At 33.4% G+C, this 19,037-nt stretch overlaps 1 protein-coding gene across 4 annotated transcripts in view; it reads left to right on the top strand.

The window, feature by feature from the left end:
• Nucleotides 1-19,037, top strand: part of LOC122735941 (cadherin-10) — a 301,841-nt gene that overhangs the window by 204,098 nt on the left and 78,706 nt on the right. For all 4 annotated transcript variants that reach the window (XM_043977833.1, XM_043977831.1, XM_043977834.1 and 1 more), the window contains exons 3-5: nt 3,358-3,652; nt 5,113-5,232; nt 5,772-5,939. In XM_043977833.1, the coding sequence (XP_043833768.1) occupies nt 3,358-3,652; nt 5,113-5,232; nt 5,772-5,939 (583 nt within the window). The remainder of the gene's footprint in view (nt 1-3,357; nt 3,653-5,112; nt 5,233-5,771; nt 5,940-19,037) is intronic.

Genomic DNA, 19,037 nt, shown 5'->3' with positions numbered 1-19,037 from the left:
GTTCTTATGGGGTTGTTCTGTGGTCCCTGACACTGTTCTGTTGATATTTTCTAACTTGTTAATGTCTTTCCAAAAATGTGAAGCCCAAGCTATACACAATCCTCCAGAAGTAGTAAGGACAGAGTGCTATAGGTAAATAATAATATCTTTCCTTAATGAAGGGTATAATTTCAATACTTATTGTTATGAGTGTGGGATAAGGGTCGAAGTGGTCTCCAGGTCATTCTGATTAGTCTTATTGAGATGTTTCAGTCCAATAAATTCCCTCATCTTTTACACATTTTCATTTAATTATCTCACACCATCTTTTACCCACTTGCTTTTATTTTTCAACCAAATGATAGGACTTTTTATTGTAGCTTATTTTTCAATATAATAAAGGTGGTATGCTATAATGAACAAAGCACTAGTTACTTTAACATAAGAAAACTTAAGTCTGAGTGTAGTATCTGATACTTAGTAGGGCCATGATAGTTTGTAAGTCATTTTATTTCCCTGTTCTTTAGCGAGCATTTGAGGGATATAGAAAGAAAAATATAAAATCAAAATAGTATTACTAGTATAATGTACTTCACAAGGTTTTGGTGAAGAACAAAGTTAATGAAATTTAAAATGCTATTTAAGTGTGAACTATTTATTGTTGTTGTTATTGTTCAAAATGGCTAATTTTATGGAGTATGGATAAAAATATTTGGAAATTATATCATTATCCTGGTATTCATTTATATTATATGACCTGCAGAATCCAATGCATGTGGATACTATGACTTTAGTAAGTAAATAAAAGTATTTTTATTAGCTTATTAAACACCCCACCACCACCACCACTACACACACACACACACACACACACACACACAGAAAGGAAAGGCTGATAAACTGTATTCAGGAACTGGATGACAGTGATGATCTGTCCATGGTTTTGATATTATCTAGGTCTGGGTGTTTCGACAATGTTTAATGCCACGTACTTTAAAGATTATGAGTATTTGGTATGACATCATCTCTTAACCTATCATTCTTGAAAACTTAAAGACAAAGAGCATGTCAATCTATCCTAATTCCATATTGTTGTTGTTGTTGTCATCATTGTCATCATCATCAATTTCATTTCCCCCAATGGAATTCAGATGGAAATAGTCCTGTGACAAGTTAATATCTTGATATTTTCTTTTATATTTATTCTACTGTAAACAGCTAAGCAAGTGGAAAAAATGTCTGTTTTTTGGAATTAGAAGATTTTGAGAAGCTCTTATTATGTAGGCTTACTTAAAGATAACTTCTGTAGCAGATAGAGTGACAGCAATAATGATGATTACTTCCAGTATCTTTATTGATGGATAATTAGAAATCAAATAACTCCACAGTTAGATACAAGAAGTAAAGGACACATAAGGAAAAAAAAAAACTTACACAGGCTTCATTTAAAAAAAAGTTGTTACATTGTGGCATTGTGGTTCACTAGAAACAGTCAGAGGGGTGGGATTTGAATCTCTGCATAACATTTGATAAGTCATTTATCTTCTCTAGGGTTTGTTCATCTATAAAGTGAAGAATTTTAAAAACATGGGCTTTCACTTCACTTTCAGTTCCAAACTTGGACACACCTAGTGATACCTATTGAGTGTAGAATTGAGTGGTTAAAAAGGCACGGGGCATTATTGTTCAAATGTATGTATAATCAGAATATTTGAGAATACATTTTTCAGAAAACTGTTATACAATTTACCAACTGCATGCTAGGGATTCAGACTCTTTCAAATGATCACATAATCAGTAACCTCTTTAATAATAACAAAGCAATAAAAACATATACTCTTTCTGTCATATACTTTCCTTGGATAGCATATACTAAATTCAGTTCAGTTCATAAGAAATTTAAGTATTTGTTTCAATTATAATTAATTTGTTATTATTCCTTTTGTTGTCCATCTTTATCTCTTATGTTGTTCCCTTGGAAGCTACTCTGTGTTTACTATGATTAAAGGTTCATTCTTTTCTTTTAAAATAACAAAGATTCAAGGAGAACAGAATTTATACTTCTTCACAATAGGTCTTTTTTTTTCCTTTTTAATCTTCCTCAATAGAAAAGAAATGTCCATGAAGTTGTGTAGTTGTTTATTCTTTATACAAAATCAAAATGTAAAGAGGACCACCTGACAAAAATCTTTAAGAATTTTGCCTCCAAACTAGTTTTCCCTCTTGAATGTTCATACTAGTTAATTATTAGGAATAATGGAATTAATTAAATTAATGGAAAGTGTCTTATTTTTATGTTTCCTAATCTTCTTTAGACCTTTTGATTCCTTAATTATTTCAGTACAGGTGAACCTGAAAATATCTTTCTAAAAATACCCAAATAATATTAATTTCTGATGATTGAGTCAGCTATAACCAAATATAGCTAATATTAACCAAATCATAACTTTTTAATAGCTGCACTTTTTCTTTTGTCTGTTTAATAACCCCATGTTATTCTCGAATTTAATTTTACAAAATTCACAAAGATGGTGGTAAACTTTACAATACAGAGATGCCACTGTAACATGCCTTATTTTTGCCATCGAAACATTTTTAAGTAGTCTGACTTAGTTCTATGAATAAATCTTTATTGAGGTGAAGTTGCTAAGTTTGTTTATATTACCTTTTATCTTCCATAGGGTCAAGCACAGTTGTCAACAGCGAGTAGGTTGTTAATATCAATTGATTGATAAACAAAAGGAGTAATCCATAGAATTTTCTAATAGGCTGATTATTTTTCTATCTTTATAAAAAAGTATAGGGGGGAGTAGGAATATATCTATCTCAGAGTTCTTATATCAAGTGCCAGGAAAATAGTTTTGCTGAGAGTTATTGGGTCAGTTACTAGTTCCTAGGAATGCCAGATAAGTATACAGGCCTTTACTTTGATTTTTTTTCAATAAATTATGTATCAGTAATGTTATATGCTTGTTCATGTGTTAACAGTTTTTCTCTATATTTTTATTTTCTGTATGCATATCTTTTGACTAAATCATAAGCTTTTTGAAGATAAGAACTGATATTTTATCCTTCCTTTGTATTCTCCATAACAGCACATGCATGGGATGGATGATCCCTTTCTGTCAGATTGTCCGGTAACCATTGTGACAATAGAAAGTGCATCTGCAACACTTGCTAAAATAATATCTTCTTTCTTCTTTGCCCTAGACAGTTAGCTCTTGTTGCCTCAAGTTGGTGAAAGCTATAGCTGAATCCTTATAGTCTTATATGTAGTTGAAAATAAGTAAATAGTTTTTTCCTTTAACATTCAGAAAATTAAGGAAATTTAATAGTGAAACTTTTTTGATTTTATTTTTTTAAATTTATTTCTTCTAGCTTCACTCAGATCAAGATAAGGGAGATGGATCACTCAAATATATTTTATCTGGAGATGGAGCAGGCACTCTTTTTATTATTGATGAGAAAACAGGTGACATTCATGCCACTAGGAGAATTGATAGGGAAGAAAAAGCCTTTTATACCCTCCGTGCCCAGGCTATTAACAGAAGAACTTTGAGGCCAGTGGAACCTGAATCTGAGTTTGTCATCAAAATACATGACATCAATGACAATGAACCAACATTTCCAGAGGAAATCTATACTGCCAGTGTTCCTGAAATGTCTGTTGTAGGTGAGTATGTTTTTGATGTTTGTAAGACATGTTATGTAAAACAGTATTGTCAAGAAAATATTATCAAAGAAAATATGATAAAAAATTTGTCAGAATTCTAAGATAACCATTTTATTCTCAGAGTTACTGAAGAATGAGAAGAATGATCAAAATTATTTATTATTTGAAAATTAGATACTAATGTTGAAGGAATAATTTTTGTTCTTTGCCTGCTTTGAAGTCAAACAAATACAGTTACAATCACCATATAACTTTGTTATAGATAATAAAGCAATGATTAACTTAATTAACTCCTTTGTCAAATCAGAGCTCCAATACATTGTCACTATATGTGGAAACATGCCTGATATAGTATAATAAAGAGATGATATGGCATTTCCTACAAAATTTACTTGAATTAATTAGATTTTTAAGAACAAGCATTTTGCTCTAGTAGAGAGTTTTTCAACCCATTTTATTATGGAGAGGTATAAAATGCATAAAATCTACTTCTTAGACTGATCTTTAAGTGTTTTGGCCCTTGAAGTTACACTGGCACTCAGCGTTATGGATCAGGAGTTTTAGAGAAGCAGGACAAAAAAAGGAGATTTATTGGAGATTTTTAAGTTTGCACATTTTAAAAAGTTAAGAACTTCCTTAATAACAACTTTGTTGACCCCCAAAGCTAAGGGCCTCTTGTGTGTCACTGGATCATTCAAATTCAACACTAATTATCATTCTTCAGTATAGCAGTGACTGTTACATAATCTTAGGTGCATTGAGAACATTCCCCTCCCTCAAGAAATGCATTTTAGCTTATACATTAGATACTATAATTTTAGAATTTGTATTGCTGTAAGTTAACTTATTAATTGAATAGAAACTTCAAAGGATCCCCAGATTCTCAGAGTTGGAAGATATTTAAGGCTTAACATGGTTGTTCTGAACAAAAAGCCGCTATACAGCATACCCAATTAAAGGTCATGCTTCCTTCCCTTAAAATCTTTATTTTAAAGGGAATCCACCACCTGCTGATCCTGTTTCTCAATGTTAGGCTTATATCAAGCCTAAATTTTTTTGTGAGTGTAGGAAAAATAATACAGCTAAGATGTGAGAAAAGCAGAATTCGAACAGTCTTTACTCCTTGTTGACCTTGTGCTCTTCCCAGTGTTCTGTGATGCCATTACCATTCAAAATGGAGCACAAACTTGGTTTAAAAGAATAGGTGTAACTCTGGGTTTCACATGATATGCTCTTGAAAGCTTTTCCTTTAGAAGAAAGCAATTGCTAATATTTCTTGTGAGATGATGTCATTGGCCAGCTAAAAAAACCAAGATGCTGTTTTTACCAAATTGCCAAGGAGAGATTTATTTAAAAGGTCATTATAAAAGGCCCAAACACTTCAAATGTTGAATAAAAAGTAGAACTTTTGCTCCTCCATCTGGTACTATGCAGAACTAAGCATAATTTGGATACTTCAGGTACTTCTGTGGTACAAGTCACAGCTACAGATGCCGATGACCCTTCCTATGGGAACAGTGCCAGAGTCATTTACAGCATACTCCAAGGACAACCATATTTCTCCGTGGAACCTGAAACAGGTCAGGAGCAAAGCTATGTGTTTTCATTTATTATGTAATCTTCATGAGCTTTATATGGAGAAAAAGAAAATGAGAGAACAAGAACCAAAAACTAGTTTGAACAGTTTTGCAGGGGAGATATTGTAGTGAATTAATGTCCTCAAACTTAAATGACTGTTAGAGCTGTATAAAATAATATACCTATATATGTTATTTGCTTGGATATATTTAAAACTAAATGATGAAAATAGTCTATTGTAATATTTGTAACGCCCTTTGTAAACCTTATAGAGCTATATATATGCTAGTTATTATTATCCTAATCAATGTTATTTTAAATTACGAAGTAGAAAATGGTTAGATATGAATGATTTGCACTGAATTGGAATAGTTTTTATTTTCAATACTATATAAAGTAGCCTTTTGTGTCATCCATTCACATTTATGATACGGGAATATAAATGCTAGCAATAAATAAAATGAAAGACATACTATAGAAAAATACATATAGAATGGAAATAACATAATAGCAAATAATTTTTGTTGTTTTGTTGTTAAAGGCATCATCAGGACTGCTCTGCCAAACATGAACAGAGAAAACAGGGAGCAATACCAAGTTGTTATCCAGGCAAAAGACATGGGCGGCCAGATGGGTGGATTATCAGGGACTACTACAGTGAACATCACGCTGACTGATGTTAATGACAATCCACCTCGATTCTCCCAGAGTAAGCTGCCTTTAATAGCCCTGCACTATAAATGCTTTAGAATAAAAGAATTAAGAAATCTCCATCTGGTTTAATTTAAGGAAAATCTAGATTATGGGGTACTTGTGAATGAAAGGCTTATGTACTGATTTCTTCACTGTTATTAAACTAGGAAAATTAAATGTTAGAGCCATGTTTCATTCAGAAAATAGTTTTTTGCTGATGGCATAGTCTTACAAATATATTGTGCTTTTTAAAATTATTTGTAAAAATAAAATTGCACTCTAAGATCCAATTCTTTCACTTAGTGAAGGACAATTTATTTTTCATTAGGAAATAAATCAGGTCATACTTTTCCAGGAAAGGGAAAAGAACATTTTACTCTCTACTTAAAAGTTTAATCAGGAAGACTCTAACTCTAGGGAAACATAGCTCAAGGAAAATCTATTTTGACATTGTAAAGGGGGTGTGCTTGAAATAGCTCATAAAAAAACTTCCCAATTTAATCTGAATGATATTTTCCAACCCTATTTTTGAAAATGTAAGTTTATCAAAATAATATGCATTATATTTTAACTTTAAATAGGTGTTTAGCAGGGATGGTGAGGTGCAGTCATTAAAATGACTCCCTTTTCAGTAACATCAATAACATCTGTTATATTGTAGACAATTTGTGTTAGAAGTTGGGACAGCAAAGAAAGTACTACTCATATTTTCTAACATTTTAAGTTCCTATCTGAGTGTGTGATTCACTTGTATTCCATACAATGTCACAAGCTCTAGCATACTAGATTTAATAACTATAAAAATTTCTAAGGGACAATTAAAAAAAAAGTCACACAGCATGAGAAAACCTGGAGAAGTTGCAGTCTGCATTTATGGAAATACCTGTGTGGATAGATCTGAAATGATGAACTGATATCTTCATTGAAGTTACTTGTTTAATTTTCATCATAGATTCTAGAGACTAGTGCTATTAACCTTAGTTGTGTTTCTCAAGTGTTAATTCTGGAATTGCTCACCAAAATTTCAATTTAGTTATCATATGCCATCAACTTAAGCATATTTCTAATATAATTATTAATTTAGGATAAAATTTCAGGATGAAGGAAATTTACAGCTTCTTTTTTAGAAATGATAGAATGAAAATTAAGTACACATTTTAAAAATAGCATACATATATGTAACTATGTTTACCATCCACCTACTCCTGTTTTTAACTCTACCACAATTATTTTAATCGCTTCTTTGCTTTGGATATGTTACTCTCATTTGCATTTGTATATTTATAATTATATGGGCTGAATAGAGAAGCAGTTCGAGACATAAGGTTTATTTCATCTGTCATTTCAATTAAGGTTCAGATTTATTCTTGACATCCTTTTTGCCAGATATTGTTAGGTAACAATCCCAAAGGTTTGTTGGAACAGCTGTAATTCCAGTATAATGCAAGTATCTGGCTTATCAGTTTATCTTTGCAAGTAAACAGAATTCGCTGTCATAATAAAGAAGAAAAGAGATATGGATAGTACCAGTGAAGAACAGCACTTTTTATGCTATCTTGCAATGTCATTAAACATGTAAACCCAATCAGAAATCTTAAACCAATCTTACACATATATTTTCCTAGCCCTGACTTCTCAGTAGCCTATGAACAGAGTGAGTGATGGAAGAAAGATACTAAATGGATGTACCTAATTTAGTCATAAACATTCAAGTATAAGCTATTATTTTATTTTTAAAGGTATGATCTTGATGAAATATATTTTCTCTAGCAACATACTTGTAATAGAATTAGATTTTATCCAGTTTTTATAGACATGTAGAGTGAAGCTAGTTTATGTAAAAGTAAATCAGCTAATCTAAAAATGAGCAGATAAAACCAGTCAAAATGCATAGAGAAGCTGGATTCAATAAGGGATTAAGAAGAATGGAATTCATTTTGTGGTCAGAATATTCCCTACCCCTGACCCAATATACACTACATGCTGAAGCCTAGCAAGAAGAGAAATAATATCCTGATGAAGTATAATAAGAGGAAATCCACATCTTGGAATATATTTCTATTCACCCTAAATTATGCCTAGATGTTCCTAACAAAAAATAAAAATGCCATTTGACTCAAACAACTGTGTTAACTAAGGTATTATTATATATCAATTTTATGTTTCTTTGAGAACAGATGAACTAAACGTAAATATCTCCAATATCATCAAAGAACCATGAATTAATCAATAAGCATTTATTAAGTTCATACTATGTGTTAGTCCCTAACATACAAAGACAAAAACTAAATAGCTTTTGACATCAAGGAACTTATATTCTATTGAAGAAAACATATAAATATATAAATATATATTGGATATAAAGCAGTTAGGTGGCACAATGTATAGAATGTTGTACATGAATTCAAGACAACCTGAGTTCAATTCCTACCTTAGAATCATGCAAATTGTATGACCCTGGCCAAGTTGTTTAATAACTGAGCTATAAATATAAAAGCAAAATTTCAGTAGCACAGAAGAAAAACATGAACTGGGCGAATTCTTTTTTTTTTTTTTTGGTGGGACAATGGGGGTTAAGTGACTTGCCCAAGGTCACACAGCTAGTAAGTGTCAAGTGTCTGAGGCCGGATTTGAACTCAGGTACTCCTGAATCCAGGGCCGGCGCTTTATCCACTGCACCACCTAGCTGCCCCCGACCTGGGCAAATTCAATGATACGTTCATCTCTAATGTTCTAACAGACTACTTTTTCTAAACTTGTGAGACAGTATTCTGAACTCATACTGCACTGATCAGCCACAGCCAAAAACTCTACCTGGAAACCAACATCATTATATTATACAACATTATCATCATCATAGCGCCTACCTCACAAGGTTATTGTGAGGATCAAATGAGACAACAACAACAACAACAAAAACATTTTCCAAACCTTAAAGTGCTATATAAATCCTAGTTATTATTATTATCACTATCATTATCATAATTATCAGCTAGTTGACAGGTAAAATAAATAATATACCTACAAGAAATGTTAGAAATAACAATGATGTGTATAACCTAACTTATTATAAAAATGAAAGAGTACATGAATAAAAAATTTCAATCAATATAGCATTATGACTAAAAATCATAATTAGTCTGCAAAAAATCTAAATCTGATAGCAATTTCTCGTCCCTGGAAGCAGTCATTTTTTTGTTGTGTTTTGTTTCTTTTCCTTCTCACGGTAAATTTACCTAAAGATAGGATTTCTTTTTTTTGGAATAAACATTTTTATTTATTGTTTTGCTTTCCAATTTTTAGCCCTCTTTCCCCCTCTCCCCTCCTCCTTCTGTGAGGTGGCAAACAGTTACATATGAGTTATACATGTGTGATTATGTTAAGACATTACCATTTTTCTCATTTTGTACAAGAAAACTTGATTGAAAGAAAAAATGAAAGAAAATGAAAAATAGTGTGCTCCGTTCTGTTCCATCAATATCATTTCTTTTTTGGGGGATGGATAGTATGTTTCATCAATAGTCCTTTGGGATTGTCTCAGATCATTGCATTGCTGAGAATAGTCAAGTCATTCACAGTTCTTCATCAAACAATATTGCTATCTCTGTGTACAATGTTCTGCTCACTTCACTATACATCATTTCATACATATCTTTCCAGGCCTTTCTGAAGTCATCCTGCTTGCCATTTCTTATAGCACAATAATATTCCATCACCATCACATACCACAGTTTGTTTAGCCATTCTCCAATTGATGGGCTTTCCTTGGATTTCCAAATCTTAGCCACCAAAAAAAGAGCTTCTATAAATATTTTTGTACAAGAAGGTTTTTCTTCTCTTTGGGGGATTTCTTTGGGAAATAAACCTAGCATAAATATAGGATTTAATTCATTTCTCAAGAAACTTTCTTTAGGTCAGTACTTCAGGTAGTGAGAAGACAAATATGGATAAATTTTCAATCTTTTTTTTTTTTTTTTAAGTGAGGCAATTGGGGTTAAGTGACTTGCCCAGGGTCACACAGCTAGTACGTGTTAAGTGTCTGAGGCCGGATTTGAACTCAGGTACTCCTGACTCCAAGGCCGGTGCTCTATCCACTGTGCCACCTAGCTGCCCCAAATTTTCAATCTTAAAGATAATGTTTGAATGATGCCTTGTTTTTTTTTTTTCTTTTTTTTCTTTTTTTGCAGGGCAATGAGGGTTAAGTGACTTGCCCAGGGTCACACAGCTAGTAAGTATAAAGTGTCTGAGGCCAGATTTGAACTCAGGTACTCCTGAATCCAGGGTCAGTGCTTTACCACTGCGCCATCTAGCTGCCCTGATAATGTTTGAATGATGATATGTGGAGGTTTATGATATTATAAGAATGTTTTCATTTCTAAGAAATAGTTTGCAAAAGTCATGACACATCATTGAAAAGTACTGGTGATAAGCACTGAAACTATCTCCATAATTAAATAAATATTGATATCCCAAGGTACTATGAAAAGAACCTTGACATTACAGGCAGAGAGACCTATTTTGAAACTAAGCCTTTCCCTCCTAAAACCTGCATCACCTTTGTAAAGTTCTGGCCTCTCTAAACTCCAGTTTTCTACTTTATAAAATGAGAATGTTGAATTATATGGCTTTTAAGGTGTCTTCAGCTCTAAATCTAGGATTCCACCATCTTATTCAGATGAAGTGATTATTTTAGAAAATGAGCCAGTGAAAACTCACTCCAAAGACAGTACAGAAAGAATGCAATGTTTCCTTCCTCCCTTCCTTCCATTTTTCTTCTCCCTTTTTTCTTTTTCCTCTATCCCCTCCTTTCCTTTTTTTCCTTTTGTTCTTATTGATTACTTCATTATGTGTTTGTATTTTATTCATTTAATCATTCATTATTCATATTATTTGTTCATTTTATGTACTTATGTTTCTCCATTTATATAACTTATATACCAATTTATTTGTTTAATTGATTAATCATTCAATAATATTTTGTTTATTTTTTCCAAAGCAAAAATTCCATTGATATACAAACTTCCTGGGAAGAAAACTGTCTACCAGTAAAGCTTAATTATAAATACTATCAATTTCTGAAATTTCTATTATTAGAAAAATTGCTTGGGGCCATGAGAAATTAAATGATTGTGCAGGGTCAGAAAGCCAATGTGTTTCAGAAGTAGAACTTGAATCCCTCACTGTGAGGCTGACTAGTCTCTATATAATGTTGACTTTTAAAATGTTTCTGTGGATGGGTTGGGGAATGGGAGAATTTTAAAATTTCCTTAGTTAGAAATCTAACATTCCTCTATCATCATTTTCAATGTATTTAGCTCATGTTTCCTTTGTACTGGGAAGAAGTATGATTGATCAAGAAGGATGGAAAGATTTAGACAAAAAATAAGTTTTTTGTAGTTGTTTAAGAAAATATAAATTCATTTGGGAAAAAGTCATGGGAAGTGAGAAGTTCAAATATAGTATATCTAAGTAGAATTTCTAGTCATCCATGGTGAGGCAAATGGAGTACTATGTCCCATTCTATATTTATCATATTCATTTAACTAGATTCTGTTTTCCCTTCCTAAATGGAAAGTATTTTCTGAATTTATACCTTGGGTCTGGGGAGATAAGGCTGATTCCATTTTCTTTTCTCTATAATTCAATTTCTACCCTTTTCCTCTGGGAACTTCCTACAAACACCAAGAACAAACAAATAAAAATTAAGCACTGTTATAGTCCCCTGCTTCACAAATGGATTGTCATCAGAAACAAATCAAGTTTATTCATTTGTTCTCCTCTTCTATTTTTTTAGTTCTAGGAATACTCAACAGAATAAATAAGAGACTCCAAATCTTCTGACCAATAAAAGTGTTTAAAATGTTCTGATTGTTTATAATCTTGATTAAAAGAATATATATGTTATTCCAGCATCTACACTGTAGGGACTTTGGCTGCCTGGGCTTATCTTATTTTTATTGTTACCCTGAATCCCTCTACTATAATGACTTCTTCTGCCAAGGCATGCAAAATAATTGTTTATTTTCATTTTTGAGTTAAAAAAATGCTTGTCACATTCAGGAATAATCAGTCAACAATGATTTTAAGTGATTGTTGTATGCAAAGCATTGTGTCATGAAATGAATTTAAACTCATGAAATATATATTCTATTGGTAGAATAAAAAAACAAACAAGTAATTATAATACATGATATTTTCATTAGAGATCCCTAAACCAGAGTGTTAAATGAATCCAAGGAGGAGAGTACAGTACTTTCTTACTTCTCCTGATACCCACAACAAGATTCCCTTGAAGGCCTCTGCCAGTTCTCTGTGACTATTCTCTTAGATTTGGGGTCACTTAAGTCTCCATCTCATTAAAATCTTAGGAATATGAAAAGATTGTAGTGTGTTAAGACCTAGAAGCATCGACATTTCCCACAACTATCATAGCAAATCTTTAGAATTAACCAGAAGGAAGGAAACAAACATTGCATACCTATTATGTGCCTGGGACTAAGAATTATAAAAATAGTATTTCACTTGATCTTCACAACAGCATTAGGAAATAATTACTATCATTCTGCCCAGGAAACTAAGGCAGAGATTAAGTAACTTGTACAAAGTCACATAGCTAGTAAATATCTGAGCCCAAATTTGAATATATATCTTCCTGACTCCAGGTTCAGCACTCTATCCACAATGCAAACTAGCTGCCTCAAAGCAAAAATAAAGGCTTATAAAGTACATATGTTTGGGTTGCCCAAAAAGGCTACTAGATTCTCTCAGAAACTGAACAGATACACTCCAGGATACATACCTAACACAAGCAAATTTGCCCATGTAGGAAATGAAGCTTCCTCACAACATTCTAAAAGTATAGAAGGGAAAATTTTTGTCCCAAGAACATAACCCCCAATCCATATTAAAAACTGGAGGTATGAGTAAATTAAAAAAAAAAAAAAAGACAAACAGTGAAGAAATAGTATGGTTGAGAAGAAGCCCCAGAAGTAAACCCAAGAGAAGAGATAAACTCCATATCCTGCCTAAAGTAAATCATCAAAGAAAAGAATATTGTTTGCTTGCACTAGGATTATGAGTACCTAGAGGAAGTGAAAAAAGATACAAAATGTAATGTTAAGTGAAGAGGCATCTAGGGAGGAAGTAATGGCAAAAAGATTAATAGTTTAGAATACAAAGTGAACATCTTAAGTAAGTATTGGACTTCCTGAAAATTAGAATGGCCCAATCAGAAGTCAATAACTCCATGAAACAAGAAATATAGAAGCACAATCAAAAGGTTAAAAAAAGAAGAAAATGTAAGACATACTCTCAAAATAAATGATCTGGAAAAACAAAAGATGAAGGGAAAAAAATCAAATAGTCTTTGGAATATGTGAAAATCATGATCATAAAAAATCAATTTAAATATTTTTAAAACTTGGTCACCCTACTATGGGCAAAGTGAATATAGAAATAAACTAATGTTTGCCTATAATAAGAAAACTTTAAAATGATAATTCTCTGGATTATCTCAAACAAAATCCATTACTTCCCAATCAAAGAAATACTACAGCAAGCACCAGAAAAGACTGTGAGGGAGGAGTGTTCAAGTATCAAAGAGCCATAATGAGGATCACACAGAACTTGGTAGCTCCCAAGCCACGGAAAGAAAGGATATCTAGTATTACAATGTCCAAAAAAACTTAAAATTGTCCCATATCTTAGGAAGAATCACTCTTACCATATGTTTGGTGAATGTTCACCTGGCTTTGTAAAAAGACCTTTCTTTATATTCTGTACCTTGGTGATCTCATCTGTTTCTTTGAATTCAATTGTCACCACTACACAAATGACTCTTAGATCTACATATCTATTGCTGATATTTTTCTGAATTGTCCCACAAATTACCATATGATCATAATGTGCATATGCTGAAATCACTATATCTCAGACTTGTCTCCTCTTCCCCCATAGACCTTCTTCTCCTAATTCCACTGATGATACCACCATCTTCACTTTAACCATGCTTGAAATGTCAAAACAAAATTTTATTTTTTCCTTTTCCATCACCTTTCCCTTCCCAATTTGTTGTCACATTCTGTTTAAATATATTATTCCTCCACAATAGCTTTCATGGCAGCCCTCTTTTCTCCATGAATACTGACATTATATTAGTGAAGACCCTCCTGACCCCTCACCCTACACCCCTTACCTGGACTACTGTAACAGTCTTCTAACTGGATTCCTGTCTTCAATGTCACCCATTTTCATTCTGTCTTTCAGATATCTCCTAAAAACAACAACTACAATTCAGTTCCAGCTCAAAGAACTTTATTGACTTTGGGATAAAATTTAAGTTCTTAAGCCTGACATTTAAGGCATACCACAATAAAATTCTGACTTATTTATGTAGTTGCATTTAATATTAACCCACTGTCCTTTTAGATTGACTTATTGTGATGTTCTTCCTCTGCATCAGTCTTTATATTTCTCTTCCCTTGAGCTTCATCTTTGTCACTTCTTCAATGAAAGTTTGCCTGTCTTTCCCTTTGGAATATGATTGTTCTTGCCTCAAATGTTTCCAGATGGGGCAGCTAGATGAAGCACTGGCCCAGGATTCAGGAGTACCTGAGTTCAAATCCGGCCTCAGACACTTAACACTTACTAGCTGTGTGACCCTGGGCAAGTCACTTTATCCCAATTGCCTCACAAAAAAAAAAAGGTAGATAAACGTTTCCACAGCTCTTTGATCAAGTCTCTTTTTCTGTCCCCCATTATACCCTTTCTTGTGTGCTATTCATGTGTTGAATTCCTTCTAGTTTAATGAAAATTTCATGGAATTAACTATATCATTGCTTAAGAACTGTATCCCAGTATTTAGTACAGTGACTATAATACTGTAGACACTTTAAGGTTATGTGTCAATAGGCATCTCAACACTGCTGCAGCATGACAGCTGAGAGTGGGGCAGCTGAGAGTGGTAAGAAGCTTGCAACAGTGACCACTGTGCCCCAGGAGCAGACTTCAAATTTATAAGTTTAAAAATAGACTACAATATGAGTAAGAAACAAGAAAGGATCCTTAGCATTGACAGCTTCTATAGTGAAAGGGAAGACCAAAACTCAAATTCAGATGAGTTTGTCAAAATGCCTACAAATGAAGACTCAAGTGGGAGCATAATCTTGTTTCATGACCAAAAAGCTGTTTTAAAGAGCTTAGAAAGGCTTTTAAAAAACAAATGAGGAGCAGCTAGATGGTGCAGTGGATAGAGCACCGGCCTTGGAGTCAGGAGTACCTGAGTTCAAATCCGGCCTCAGACACTTAACACTTACTAGCTGTGTGACCCTGGGCAAGTCGCTTAACCCCAATTGCCTCACTAAAAAGAAATAAAGAAAGAAAGAAAGAAAGAAAGAAAGAAAGAAAGAAAGAAAGAAAGAAAGAAAGAAAGAAAGAAAGAAAAACAAATGAGAGAGGTAGAAGAAAAAATGGAAAAAGAAATGAGAGAAATGAGTTACACTGCAAAAATAAGAACAAAAATTGACTGAGGAAAACAATTCCTTAAAAAATACAATTGGCCGAATGAGGAAAAAAATGGCAAAATGGGAGAAAATAATTGGCCAAATGGGAGAAAAAATTGGCCAAATGGATAAAGAGGTGCAAAAGCTTACTGAGGAAAATAATGCCTTCAAAATTAAAATTGGGCAGATGAAAGCTAATAACTCCATGAGACACCAAGAATCTGTCAAGCAGAATCAAAAGACTGAAAAAATAGAAGAAAATGTGAAATACCTCATTGGAAAAACACCTGACCTGGAAAGTAGATACAGGAGAGATAATCTAAGAATTATTGGATTACCTGAAAGCCATTATCAAGAAAAGAGTCTAGACATCATATTCCAGAAAATTATTAAGGAGAACTGCCCTGAAATTGTAGAATCAGAGGATAAAATCATCATTGAAAGAATCCACCAATCAACTCTTGAAAGAGACACCTAAAGGAACACTTCAAGGAATATTGTAGCCAAACTCCAGAATTATCAGGTTAAGGAGAAAATACTCCAAGCAGTCAGAAAGAAACCATTTAAATATCATGGAGCCACAGTCAGGATTGCACAGGACCTGGCAGCTTCAACATTAAAGAATTCACAAAGCTTAGAATATGATATTCAGGAAGGCAAAGGAGCTTGGATTACAACTCCTAATCAACTACCCAGCAAAACTGATCTTTCTCTTTCAGGGGAAAATATAGACATTTATTGAAATAGGGTACTTCCAAGACTTCCTGAGAAAAAGACCAGAACTGAACAGAAAATTGGATCTCCATATACAAGACTCAAGAGAAATATAAAGAGGTAAATGAAGTGGAGGGGGAAGGTTGTTCAATGAGCTTAAACTGCTTGCATCCCTATGAGGGAAGATAATACCTTTTACTCTTGGGATCTGTATCTCTGTTAAGGTATTGTCATTAAATCAACTTTGATGTGATGATATAAAGAAACTTAAGGGGCAGAATAATAGAAGACTAGGGGGAGGAGAGAAAGGGGAGTTGGAATGGGGTTAATTATATCATAGGAAGAGGAACAAAAAGAACCCATTACAATAGAGAGAAAGAAGGAAGGGGTGAGCATTGTTTCAACCTTTCTCTCATCAGATTTGGTTTAGGGAGGGAATAAAATACACTCCCATTTGTATAAAGGAACTTATCTTATTCTTTATGGAAACAAAAGGGTGGTGTTGATAGAAGGCAGGGCAGAAGTAGTGAAAAAAGGGGCAAGAAAAAGAAGGGCAGATTGAAGTAGGCAGTGGTCAGAAGCAAAACACTGGTCAGGAGGAATAGGGTGAAACAAGGGGAAAAAAGAGTACAAAGGGGAAAACAGAAAGGAGGGAAATAAACAGTTAACCTTACCTGTGAATATGAATGGGATGAACTCTCCCATAAAACAGAAGCAAATAGCAGAGTAGATTAAAAATCAGAATCCTATAATATGTTGTTTACAAGAAACACATTTGAAGCAAAGGGATACACACTGAAGAAAGGTAAATAGTTGGACCAGAATATATTATGATTCAGCTGAAGTCAAAAAAGAAGGGGTAGCAATTCTTATCTCAGACAAAGCAAAAGCAAAACTAGATCTAATAAAAAGAGATAAGGAAGAAAACTACATCTTGGAAAATGTATCATAGATAATGAAGTAATATCAATACTAAGTATGTATGCACCAAGTGGTAAAGCATCGAAATTCTTAGGAGAGAAGTTAAATGAGTTAGAAGAGGAAATAGACAGCAAAACTATACTAGTGGGGTATCTGAACCTTCCCCTCTCAGAAATAGATAAATCTAACCACAAAACAAATAAGACAGAAGTTAAAGAGGTGAATAGAATATTAGAAAAGTTAGATATGATAGACATCTGGAGAAAATTGAATAGGGATAGAAAGGAATATACCTTCTTAGGAGTACATGGCACATACTCAACAATTGACCATGTATTAGGGCACCAAAACCTCAAAGTCAAATGTAGAAAGGTGGAAATAGTAAATGCATTCTCCTGAAATCATGATGCAATAAAAATTACATGTAATAAAGACCCATGGAAAGGTAGACTGAAAATTAATCAGAAACTAAACAATCTCATTCTAAAGAATAAATGGGTCAAACAAAAATCATAGAAACAATCAATAAGTTCATCAAAGAGAATTACAATGGGGTTAGCTAGGTGGCACATTGGATAAAGCACCGGCCCTGGGATTCAGGAGGATCTAAGTTCAAATCTGACCTCAGACTCGTGACACTTGCTAGCTGTGTGACCCAGAGCAGTCACTTTGCCCTCATTGACCCAAACAAAAAAGAAAAGAAAAAACCAAAAACCAAAAAAAAAAAGAGAGAGAATGACAGTAATGAAACAATATAACAAAACCTACGGGATGCAGCCAAAGCAGTTTTATGGGGAAATCTTATATCTTTAAATGCTTACATGAATAAAAAAGAGAAAGAGGATATCAATGAATTGGGCATACAACTAAAAAAGCTAGAAAAAGAACAAATTAAAAATCCCCAATCAAATAGTAAATTAGAAATCCTGAAAATCAAAGGAGAAATTAATAAAATTGAAAGCAAGAAAACTATATAATTAATCAATAAAATTAACAGTTTTCTGATGAAGTCAAAACTATCTATTGCCATATGAATAAATGCTCTAAATCACTATTGTTCAGAGAAATGCAAATTAAAACAACTCTGAGTTACCACCTGACACCTACCAGGTTGGCTAATATGACAAAAAAGGAAAATAATAAATGTTGGAGAAGCTGTGGAAAAATTGGAACACTAATGCATTGTTGGTGGAACTGTGAACTGATCCAACCATTCTGGAGAGCAATTTGGAAATATGCCCAAAGGGTTATGGGACTGTTCATACCCTTTGACCCAGTGGTACCACTGCTAGGTCTCTATCCCAAAGAGACCATAGAAAAGGGAAAGGACTCACATATACAAAAATATTTATTGCCGCTCTCTTTGTGGTGGCCAATAATTGGAAATTGAGGGAATGCCCATCAATAGGGGAATGGCTAAACAAATTGTGGTATATGAATGTAATGGAATTCTATTGTGTTATAAGAAATGATGAGCAGGAGGAGTTCAGAGAAACCTGGAAGGACTTACATGAACTGATGTTAACTGAGAGGAGCAGAACCAGGAGAACATTGGCACAGTAACAGAAACATTGTGTGATGAACAATGGTGATATACTTGCCTCTGAGAAGAGCAGTGCAATGATCTAAAATGGTTTCAAAGAACTGGTGATAGAAAATGTTCTCAACATCCAGAAAAAAAGAACTGTGAATTAAAAATGCAGATTGAACCATACTGTTTCTAATTTTGGACTGTTTATTTTCCTTCTTTTTTGAGGTTTTTCCCTCCTGCTCTGATTCTTCTTTCACAAGATAACTAATGTAGAAATAAGTTTAATGTGATTGTATGTATACAACTTATATCAGACTGCTTTCCATCTCGGGGAGGAGGAAGGGAAGGGGAGGGGGGTAGAGAGATTTGAAACTAAAAATCCTGTGAAAACAAATGTTGAAAGCTATCCTTATATGTAACTAGAAAATCATAAAATACTTTAAAAAAA

This window comes from Dromiciops gliroides, chromosome 1 (assembly GCF_019393635.1).
Source record: "Dromiciops gliroides isolate mDroGli1 chromosome 1, mDroGli1.pri, whole genome shotgun sequence".
NCBI lineage: Eukaryota > Metazoa > Chordata > Mammalia > Microbiotheria > Microbiotheriidae > Dromiciops > Dromiciops gliroides.
Note: the sequence above shows the minus strand (reverse complement) of the source record. Positions and strands in the feature narration are given on the sequence as shown.